The sequence below is a fragment of the Rhinatrema bivittatum genome, chromosome 7 (genome assembly GCF_901001135.1).
Source record: "Rhinatrema bivittatum chromosome 7, aRhiBiv1.1, whole genome shotgun sequence".
Taxonomy (NCBI): Eukaryota; Metazoa; Chordata; class Amphibia; order Gymnophiona; family Rhinatrematidae; genus Rhinatrema; species Rhinatrema bivittatum.
In genome coordinates, this window is record NC_042621.1 from 92,864,134 (window position 1) to 92,875,019 (window position 10,886).

General features: G+C 39.9%; 1 protein-coding gene across 1 annotated transcript in view; it reads left to right on the forward strand.

Annotated features, from left to right (window-relative positions):
• GNAO1 (G protein subunit alpha o1) overlaps positions 1-8,688 on the forward strand; it is a 552,945-nt gene extending 544,257 nt beyond the window's left edge. The window contains exon 8 of the mRNA XM_029608706.1: positions 5,768-8,688. Coding sequence (XP_029464566.1) covers positions 5,768-5,955 — 188 coding nt within the window. The 3' untranslated portion in view covers positions 5,956-8,688. The remainder of the gene's footprint in view (positions 1-5,767) is intronic.
• Positions 8,689-10,886: the final 2,198 nt, after the last annotated feature.

Sequence of the window (10,886 nt, forward strand, 5' to 3'; positions counted from 1 at the left end):
ATCTACCTCTATGTGCATAAATAAACGCACACGCACTTATGCCAGCTCCCAAACACATGTGCCTCACAGAAGTATGCACATACCTTCTCATTTTCAAAGCAGACAAGGAAATTATTTTTGCACGGTAGAGGGATTATTTAATAAACTGGATACAAAGTGGGTAATTTCCTCCTTGACCTTAAAAATGTAAGTGCTTTCCTCTTAAAGGAGTAGGCAGCATGCAGAAACTTTATTTAATGAGGATGTTGGAGAGACACCAGTTCCGGAAATGATGTTCAAGGGTGATGAGTCAGATGAACTGAACCAAATCACTGTGAATCTAGAAGATGTAGTAGGCCAGATTGACAAACTAAATAGTAGTAAATCACCTGGACTGGATGCTATGCATCCTAGGGTACAAAAGGAGCTAAAAAATGAAATTTCTGATCTATTAGTTAAAATTTGCAACCTATCATTAAAATCATCTATTGTACCTGAAAACTGGAGGGTAGCCAGTGTAACCCCAATATTTAAAAAGGGCTCCAGGGCGATCCAGGAAACTATAGACCAGTGAGCCTGACTTCAGTGCCAGGAAACATAGTGGAAACTATTCTAAAGATCAAAATCATAGAGCATATAGAAAGACTTGGTTTAATGGAACACAGTCAACATGGATTTACCCAAGGGAGGTCTTACCTAACAAATCTGCTTCATTTTTTTGAAGGAGTTGATAAACATGTGGATAAAGGTGAACCCGTAGATGTAGTATACTTGGATTTTCAGAAGGCGTTTGACAATGTCTCTCATAAGAGGCTTCTAAGAAAACTAAAAAGTCATGGGATAGAAGGAGATGTCCTTTTGTGGATTACAAACTTGTTAAATGGCAGGAAACAGAGAGTAGGATTAAATGGTTAATTTTCTCAGTGTAAAAGAGTAAACAGTGGAGTGCCTCAGGGGTCTGTACTTGGACCGTGCTTTTCAATATATATATATATATATATATATATAAATGATCTGGAAAGGAATACGACGAATGAGGTTATCAAATTTGCGGATGATACAAAATTATTCAGAGTAGTTAAATCACAAACGGACTGTGATACATTACAGGAGGACCTTGCAAGACTGGAAGATTGGGCAGCCAAATGGCAGATGAAATTTAATGTGGACAAGTGCAAGGTGTTGCACTTGGGATAAATAACCATTGCTGTACACAATGTTAGGTTCCATATTAGGAGCTACCACCTAGGAAAAAGATCTAGGCATCATAGTGGATAATACTTTGAAATCATTGGCTCAGTGTGCTGCAGTAGTCAAAATAGCAAACAGAATGTTAGGAATTATTAGGAAGGGAATGGTTAATAAAATGGGAAATGTCATAATGCCTCTGATCACTCCATGGTGAGACTGCACTTTGAATACTGTGTATAATTCTGGTTGCTGCATCTCAAAAAAGATATAGTTGCAATAGAGAAGGTACAGAGAAGGGCAACCAAAATGATAAAGGGGATGGAACAGCTCCCCTATGATGAAAGGCTGAAGAGGTTAGGGCTGTTCAGCTTGGAGAAGAGACAGCTGAGGGGGGATATGATAGAGGAATTTAAAATCATGAGAGGTCTTGAATGAGTAGATGTGAATCAGTTATTTACACTTTCGGATAATAGAAGGACTAGGGGGCACTCCATTAAGTTAGCAAGTAGCACATTTAAGACTAATCAGAGAAAATTCTCTTTCACTCAATGCACAATTAAGCTCTGGAATTTGTTGCCAGAGAATGTGGTTAGTGCAGTTAGTGTAGCTGGGTTCAAAAAAGGTTTGGATAAGTTCTTGAAGGAGAAGTCCATTAACTGCTATTAATCAAGTTGACTCAGGGGGTAATTTTCAAAGGAGTTACGTGCATAAATGTAACTACTATTGTAGCAATTTTCAAAAGCCATTTACTCATGTAAAGTGCACTTATGCGAATAAATCCTATGGACGATTCAATGGCATATATTGTAGCAATTTTCAAAAGCCCATTTACTCGAGTAAAGTGCATTTACATGCGTAAAACCCAGTTTTACGCATGTAAATGCTTTTTAAAATCAGACCCTTAGGGAATAGCCTTTGCTATTACTGGCATCAGTAGCATGGGATCTTCTTGGTGTTTGGGTACTTGCCAGGTACTTGTAGCCTGGTTTGGCCTCTGTTGGAAACAGGATGCTGGGCTTAATGGACCCTTGGTCTGACCCAGCATGGCAATTTCTTATGTTCTTATTTTCTTAATTTGATTGACCGCTAATCAATCAAAGTAGTCAAAACATATATCCTGATTCACAGGATATATCAAGCAATAAGGTATTAAAGATTTATCATCCTAGCCATTCTTTGAGATCTTCTTCTTCCCAAAAATAATTGGATGTTCCCTTTTTTAAGCTGGCCAGGTTATGTGAGTCACATAAAGGTTTGTTCAGCGTAGAAGGGCCTCAGCTTTGGAACTCTATCCCTGATGAGCTTTAAGAATGAGACCTCTGCGCTGCTGTTCAGGAAGAAACCTAAAGCCCTCTTACTTAAACAGGCTTTAGGTCATTAAGATTGAATTGGTATCTGGTGTACTAGAGAGCTGGTTTTGGTGAAATCACTTCCATTTCATATTGGAATTGTTTTCATCGTCTAGTCGAATGGGTACATATATTTTGTTGTATTGCTCACCGCAGTTTGCATTGTGTTTGTTTTATGGTTGAAATGGTGTAAACTGCTGAGAGCAGGCAATCGTGGGTTATACATTTTTTAAATAAATAAATAAGAACTCTAGATTGCTGTCAATTGCACTCTGTCTTTTCGCAAGATCAGAAATCTAATTAAAATTAGCTTGAGAGGCCAAGATTAGAGCAGAATCTAAAGTAGACACGAACTTCAGCCCTACATAGACCATTATAAAATTGTCAGTATGGAAAAAGATATACTGTACAGAGAAAATCATGAGCTATGTAATATCTTTTGTTAAGAATGTCACAACCTTGATATTACAAAAAAATCTGTTCTGTTTCTGGAAACATAGTGAGAAAAGAGTTTATGATACAGTTCTCCCCTACCAATCACCTGTACCAGTTGTTGAAAGGTTAGTGAGTATAATTAATATGAGGTTCTATGTCTATGTTAGGTTTACCATTACATCACCGTCTAGTTACCAGTTTTGCAAATCGGAAGCTGTTATTGGAAAGTCTGTCTGGAAACGGAAGACGCAGTCCTAGAAGAGTTTCCGAATCGCAGCTTTAAAACATATCCATGGTATCCATAAGGAAGGCAATTGTCAAAGGGACGTCTGCAAGTAAAGTCGTGCTTTACCTGCACAAATAGCCCTTTAGAAAATTGCATGAACAATACATCCATGACATTTCCCCCAGACACACAGTATGCCTGTGCTTTTTATCCGCAGATGTTACACCAATTTTCCAAGCAAAAGTAAGTGCATACTTTTGCTTTAAAAGTGACCCCAGCAAAACTTCATGCACACATGTACCGCCTGCTATTTAGTGTGCTTAGATTTGCCTGGAGAATTTAGGCGCGTATTTTTTATTTTTTTTAAATCAAAAAACGGTGCGGACGTCACAACCCCCACCCAGGTTCCACTCCCTGGAACGTCTCATCTCCAGGGAAATCTACGCACACTAAATAGCAGGTGGTAAACGTGTGCAGGTAGTTTTGCTGGGATTACTTTTAAAATTTTTGAAAATTAGTGTAACTTCTGCAGATAGAAAGCACACGGCACGCTTTACACCAGATGAAAATTACCGCCTTAAAGATTTCCCAGTCAAAGGGGTGGGCCAGTTCTGGACTTTCTGAAAACTCTGACAATGTGATCACTTTCTTTATTTAATTATCACATTTATCATTTATTGGCCCTTTTAAGTCCCTGAGCGATACAGACCCCACTGCAAAATTCAGAGTTTAGCTCAGTATAAAATAGGGATAATAACTAATAGTTTCTGTTAACTGTACTGGTGCATCAGTGTTCTCCTTCCCACCAAAATCAAGCACTGAAATTTAGCATAACATGATACATTAGGTTTCAGTATCAGAAATAAGCATTATGACACAGAAGTAATAGTACTCTTTGTTTGACACAAATGTTGTAAACATGTCGGAATCCTTCAACTTTTGATTTCTTTTTGCATAGGTTTTTTTTTTTTAATTTTCTATGATTTTACCAACAGTTTTCCTCTGACTGTATGGGCTTGGCCATACTTTTTACAGGTCGTCTGCCTTTTTTTCTTTCATTTTAGAGTGGTTTACTCTTGTTTACTTAGGCATTTCAAAGCATGTTATGCCCTTTTATCTAAAGATATTTTGCACTACCTAAAGAATATGCCAGTAAGTCAGAAAAATGGGGCCTAGATAGAAGTGCTGTGTCAGGCAATGATGTGTGTGATAAGGGGGTCTACTTTATAAGCATACTGAAAATAAATGCACTCTGTATAGCAAATCCACTTTTCAGGACCTCTTTTTACCAAACAGTATAAAGCATTGCGATAACCATGGTACCAATCTATCCAATAAGAAATTAGGGGTGTGCATTCGTTTACAACATACTGGCAATCCGCAACATATATGCCATATTCGTTGTATTCATGGGTGTCACGAAACATATGGCGAACCCCCACGAATACAACGTATCACTAACAAATAAACCCCCACCCTCCTGACCCCCCCCCCCCTCCAAGACTTGCCAAAAGTCCCTGGTGGTCCAGCGGGGGTCCTGGAGCGATCTCCTGCACTCGGGCCGTCGGCTGCCGGTATTCAAAATGGCGCCGATAGCCTTTGCCCTTACCTTGTCACAGGGGCTACCGGTGCCATTGGTCAGCCCCTGTCACATGGTAGGAGCAATGTGCTCCTACCATGTGACAGGGGCCGACCAATGGCACCGGTAGCCCCTGTGACATAGAAAGGGCAAAGACTATCGGCGCCATTTTGAATACCGGCAGCCGACGGCCCGAGTGCAGGAGATCGCTCCAGGACCTCCGCTGGACCACCAGGGACTTTTGGCAAGTCTTGGGGGGGGTCAGGAGGGTGGAGGGTTGTAGTTAATTAAATTTAAAGGGTTAGGATGGGTGTTTTTTTGGGAAACGAATACATGTGTAACTAATGAACAGATCGGGGTCCCCCGAGAACATATGCAATGGATTTGGGTCCCGACGAATACCGAATGGGACGAATCCGTCCCTGCTGCATATCCCTATAAGAAATACATATTTTTAATTCAAGCAATTAAAAATGGAGCATGATGTCCTGAAACTAGCACTGGTCCAGGAAGTGGAGATATAACAAAAGTTTTGTAACCATCCATGACTTTTATATTTTATAACCAGTATCCTTCTCAACTACCTGCACAAGTACACGTGCATGTAAAATCATTTTTAAATGCATTTATAACAGTGCCTGTCATTTAGCATGGCATGAGGGTTGAGGTGTATATAGTTGCTTAACTAAACATTCCCAGGTATCAAAGTATACATGGCCATACTGCTCTGCCAGTGGTGCAGCCAAATGCCTCCCAGTATCCAAGTGCCAGGAGTTTATGATGCATGCACAATGGGGTTAAACTCTACTGTAATTACTATAACTACATTGCATGCTCCATCTTGCCTTGGTAGAGCTAGCATATTATGGAAATTGGTGACAGGTGCTTATTCGCACTGGGATTCTTAACAGTTACATCATTTTAGGCAGCTCATTTCTTTCTAAAAGGTTATTCATAAATTGCTCTACTTGAATTGCTTTTTTCTTCTGCTTTTGCTTCTCCACCCAGGCCCTGATGCTTTTACCGAAGCTGTAGCCTACATTCAGACCCAGTATGAGAGCAAGAATAAGTCTGCCAACAAGGAAATATACACCCACATCACCTGTGCCACTGACACCAACAACATCCAGTTTGTGTTTGATGCTGTGACGGATGTCATCATTGCCAACAACCTACGCGGATGCGGACTCTACTAACCCTCCTAGTCCCAGAAAACCCAACAAAAAAAAAATAGCTTTCTCTTCAGGTTAACGGGTTATTCTAAAAAAATAAATAAATAAATAAGGAAAGAAACCTCTCTGCAGAACCATAATGGAGCTGTTCTCCATGTCCGATTTCTCTTTAATATTTTATATTCCTGTTTGTCTCATTTTACCATTTCAGATTTGGGAATGATTGCCAGTGTGTTCATTCTCTATTCTACAGCTAATGTGGCTACCTGTAGCTCCCGCCCCTGTCTAACAGGTTAATTTTACATTTAGAGGTGGATGATTATTGGATCCTTTTGGGGATGGGCTCCAACCGCTTTGAGGTGCCTTAAAGAGGTGAAGGAAAATCCCCGTAGAATATGCATATAGGCAACTTTTCAAGTTAAGGAAATTAACCCAAGAAAAAACCAAACAAACATCTGGGTTCTACCAATTAAAATATCAATGGTGAATACATTGCCATATAACAGAATCTAAGCATCTGTTTAAAGCTGCAGTACTAGATGCAAGAGGGATTATATAATCAACTGCAGCAATGATTTATTGCACCATTGTTAGCTATGCCCTCTGTTACTTAAATCTCTGATATTTCATGACTTATTAGCAACTGCAAGCATTTCAAAATGTCAGCTTGCCTGATTTTCCATGCTGTCCTTAATTTAGTTCCTGATTCTCCGATTCTTGTCCAAAACTAATTTATTTCTTAAATAGTATTTATATATATATATATATTTATTTATATTTGTGGAGGGAGGTACCTTAAACAGTTTCATTTTATATTAGGGTCATGCCCTCCCCACAATAGTTTTATCTAGTAAAGTAATTCAGATTGTGTTCATACCTAGATTATAGAGCTGATTGCAAAGGTGCAGTAAGGTTCTATCATGGAAAACCTGTGTTGAATAAAATAGGATGTGTGGCAAATACATTTTCCATGTTAAAAACTTACTGCACAGAGTGAATCAGCCCCTGTGGGTCTAGCTTGTGCTGTCTGATTCTGAACAGCACAGCAGCACCTCTGTGATTCTGATAATGGATCACAGGATCAGGAGGAAATTTCAGGAACTTCCGTGAAATAGAAACCAGTGATAATGAAGGAGCTATGTAATGGCTTTGATTCTTTGATTCTCATTGCCAAATAAGTTAGCTAAAATAAAATCTAGTACTGTTGCTTTAAAGAGTTTCCTTCTTTAGAGTCTATTTTTAACATTTGATTTGATTTTTAAATATCGAGTTCAAATTCTTTTGCCTAAAACAAATTAATATCTCTTGTCAGTAAAATGATGATACATCAGATGTGATTGCTTGTATATGCTGGTTTCTTTCATTCCATATTTATTGTGCCATTCAGTATCATGGTTGCCAAAGCAAATGTTTGAACTGCCAAGGCCCAGCATGTTGAGAGGTTGGCCTTTGTGGGCATTTCTTACAGCAATGACAACACATTCTGATTTAACCTATCTGAAAGTATTCATTAGACATAATTTTACCTCATCTGTGAAAGTTACTGTGAAAATGCATCTAATAGGTTTTATCTGTAATCTCTTTTTAAGATCTGTATCAATACCTTCCACAGCTCTTTTTTCTGTTCAATTACAGCCCAAGATTTGTATTTCTGATAGCATCAGAATAACCTGACTTTAAGCTGCTGCATATAAGATGGAAGTTTAATGGTATTCCAGTTTTTTCCAGCTGCCAAGGACTATTCTCTTTAATGTGTATATTGCTACCACAGAACACCATCTATATCAAACAGACATATAAATCTATCAAATGCAATAAATAATAAAAACATAAAACACAGTTTGACAAGCTAAAGAGTAACGAATCGCTGGAACTAGAGGGTGTACACCCCAGATATCTGAAAGAACTGAAAAATGAACTAGCAGACATAGCATCAGTAATCTCTGACCTCTCATTCGAGTCAGTTCCTGAGGATTGGAGGGTAGCCCACATAACCCCCATATTAAAAAAAGGCTCCAGAGGCGATCCAGGAAACTGTAGACTGGTGAGTCTAATGTCAGTGCTGGGCAAAATGGTAGAAGCTATTCTGAAGAAGAACAAAATTAGTGGACCAGCTGATAAGTCGCAGACTAATGGGGCATGGCCAACATGGATGTAGCAAAGAATAGTCTTGCCTTGCAGATCTATTAGATTTTTTTTTAAGTGGTTAACAACATGTAGACTAGAGTGAGTCGGCTGATATAGTGTGCCTGGATTTTCATAAGAGATTCTCTAGGAATTTAAAATGTCATGGGAAAGGAGTCAATGTCCTAATGTGGATTGTTAACTGGCTAAAAGAGAGGAAACAGAAAGCAGGTCATTTCTCTCAACGGAGAAAGGTAAATAGTGGAGTGCCCCAGGGATGTGTACTGGGACTGGTGCTTTTTAATATCTGGAAAAGGGGAGTGATGAGTGAGGTGATGAAATTCACAGATTATCCAGGCCGGATTTACAGTTTTTGCACCCACAGGCACTAAATTTAGAAGCACTCCCCCCCCGGGGGCAGGAAATGGGCATGTTAGAGTGTGGAGCATGGGTGGGGTAATTAAGGAATAAACGGAGGATGCAAAAATTGAAAGGCTATTAAATATACACAGCATAAATAATTGTAACACAGTAAAATGAATTCTTGCTCGAAATGAGCAGACTGGCAATCTCAGTAAGAAAAAAAAAAGTTAAAGAAAATATAATATCAGAATAATCCATGGCCGTATCACACATTGCAGCCTTTTAGCAGAGAGGTGAGAAGGGGTCAGCAGAAACCTGAGAGGAACATGCTACATGGACTTAAGAAGTCTATTCCAGGCAAATGGTACAGCAAGGTGGAAAGTGCGGAGTCAAGAGCTGGCAGTGGAGGAGAAGGGATCAGTGAACAGAGTTCACCAGGAAGAGAAGAGAAGATAATAAGGAGCTGCAAAGTGAATACATTCAGCTCTATAAGCTCTATAAGCAAATAAGAGAAGCTTGCACTGTATGTGGAAGTGGACAGGAGTTTCATGGTCATAGCGACATTCATGACAGGTTGTGCAGTTGAATTTTAAATAGATTTCAGTGGAGAAAGACAGTTAAGTGGGAGGCCTTCAAAGAGCAAGTTGAAGTAGTTTAAGAAGGAGGTGATATAGGTGCCTTATTGTAAACCGTTATGATGGTAAATAACTTAATGACTGTATATAAAAACTCTTAAATAAATAGATAAATGAGTGTTTTGGTAGCAAGCACAGAAAGGAATGGATGGATTTTAGCGATGTTACAGAAGCCCCACAACATTTTGTAAGTAGTGGTAACAATCCAGGGAGTGTGCCTCGTCCCTCACAAGGACTATTTGAGGTAAAGATGGCAAAAACTAGCCTATTTGCTGTCGTGGAAATATTTATGAAGCACGTTTAGTTCTGCTTATATTTTTTTTTTCTATAAAATTTAATAGGAAATCTTGCTGAAAATTCACCAATTTGTGTGCATTTGTTTAAAAAAAAAAAAAAAAAAAGTATCTTTATTAACTAGTGGAATGCTAGAAAAGTAGAGGATTTTGCCACTAACTGCTATGGTTGCCAATAAACTCCATTTTTCAAGACACGCCAATCCAGTTCTAATTTTACCCTCACTGCCTCTATGGACTTGCAGTTCTTAAGGAAATCAGAACTAGAAGTCCAGGGCCGGATCAAGCAGTTGGCAACCTGTTGCCTGCCTTTCTTGTGAAATTTCTCCCTTGAATCAGAACCTGCCCGGAGCAGCAGTTAAAACCCTGTGCATCGCTGGGCAAACTGGATGGACCATTTTGCTCTTTACCTCCAGTCATTTACTGGGTTACTATGACAGTCTATGGGACATAGTTTAATGGACATGTAAATTTTGTAGAAGATTTACAAAACTATTGAGGGAATGAAAATTTTACTTTCCACACACTTTTACTCAGTGTGGATCCAAAGTCCTGGGATACGCACACTGCGTACATATGAATTGGGCTTGAATCTGTTGCAGTGACAAATACAGTGCACGTTTTTCCTCACATACTCTTCAGACAATGGATGGAAAAGGGACAGACTTGTGAGAAAAACGTAATGAGCCCAGGATACCCAGTTGTTCCTTTCCTCTTAGATTATCTTGGAATAGTCTTGGTGATGAAGGGGCCAGCCCTTCCCATCCCACTCTCTGCCCTCCCCCACCCTTACCATCACACTCATAGCCTCTCAGCTTCCCCCTCCCATCCCCTTAATGGGCTCAGTGTCTGCTTCGCCCTGGCTGCAGCTGAACTCGGTGGCCCCTCCTGTTCTGAAGATGGAGCTGCATGCGCCACCACACTGACGAGATCCGAGCGCTCCAGTTAACTTCCTGCGCCAACTAGACAAAAAGGATGCACATGACACAATGCAAAGGTGGGACGTAGAGGAGGTCCTGCGTATGCAGCAGAGACTCAGACCACCAGCACCGGGAGTGAGAATGGGAGGGACCCTTCCACCTCCAAACATGGTGGCGATGTCACTCAGGCTGTCGGATGCACGCCGCCTTTCAAATTTTGGCGCTGGAGGCAACTGCCTCTGTTGCCTATATGAAAATTCGGGCCAGCAGATAACACAAAATTATTAGATCACAAGTTGATTGTGAGGCATTGCAGAGGGACCTGGCAACACTGGGGGAATAAGCATGTAAATGATGGATGAAATTTAATGTGGACAAGTGCAAAGTAATGCATATAGGGATGAATAATCCAAGCTATAGTTACACAACGTTGGGTTCCATATTAGGCACTGCCACCCAGGAAAAGGATCTTGGCATCGTACTGGGCAATAATTTGAAATCCTCAACCCAGCACTTGGCAGTGGTTAAAAAAGCAAATAGAATGTTAGGTATTATTGGGAAAGGATTGCGAATAAAATAGAGGATATCGTAATTCCTCTGTATACATGTTGCGACCACAC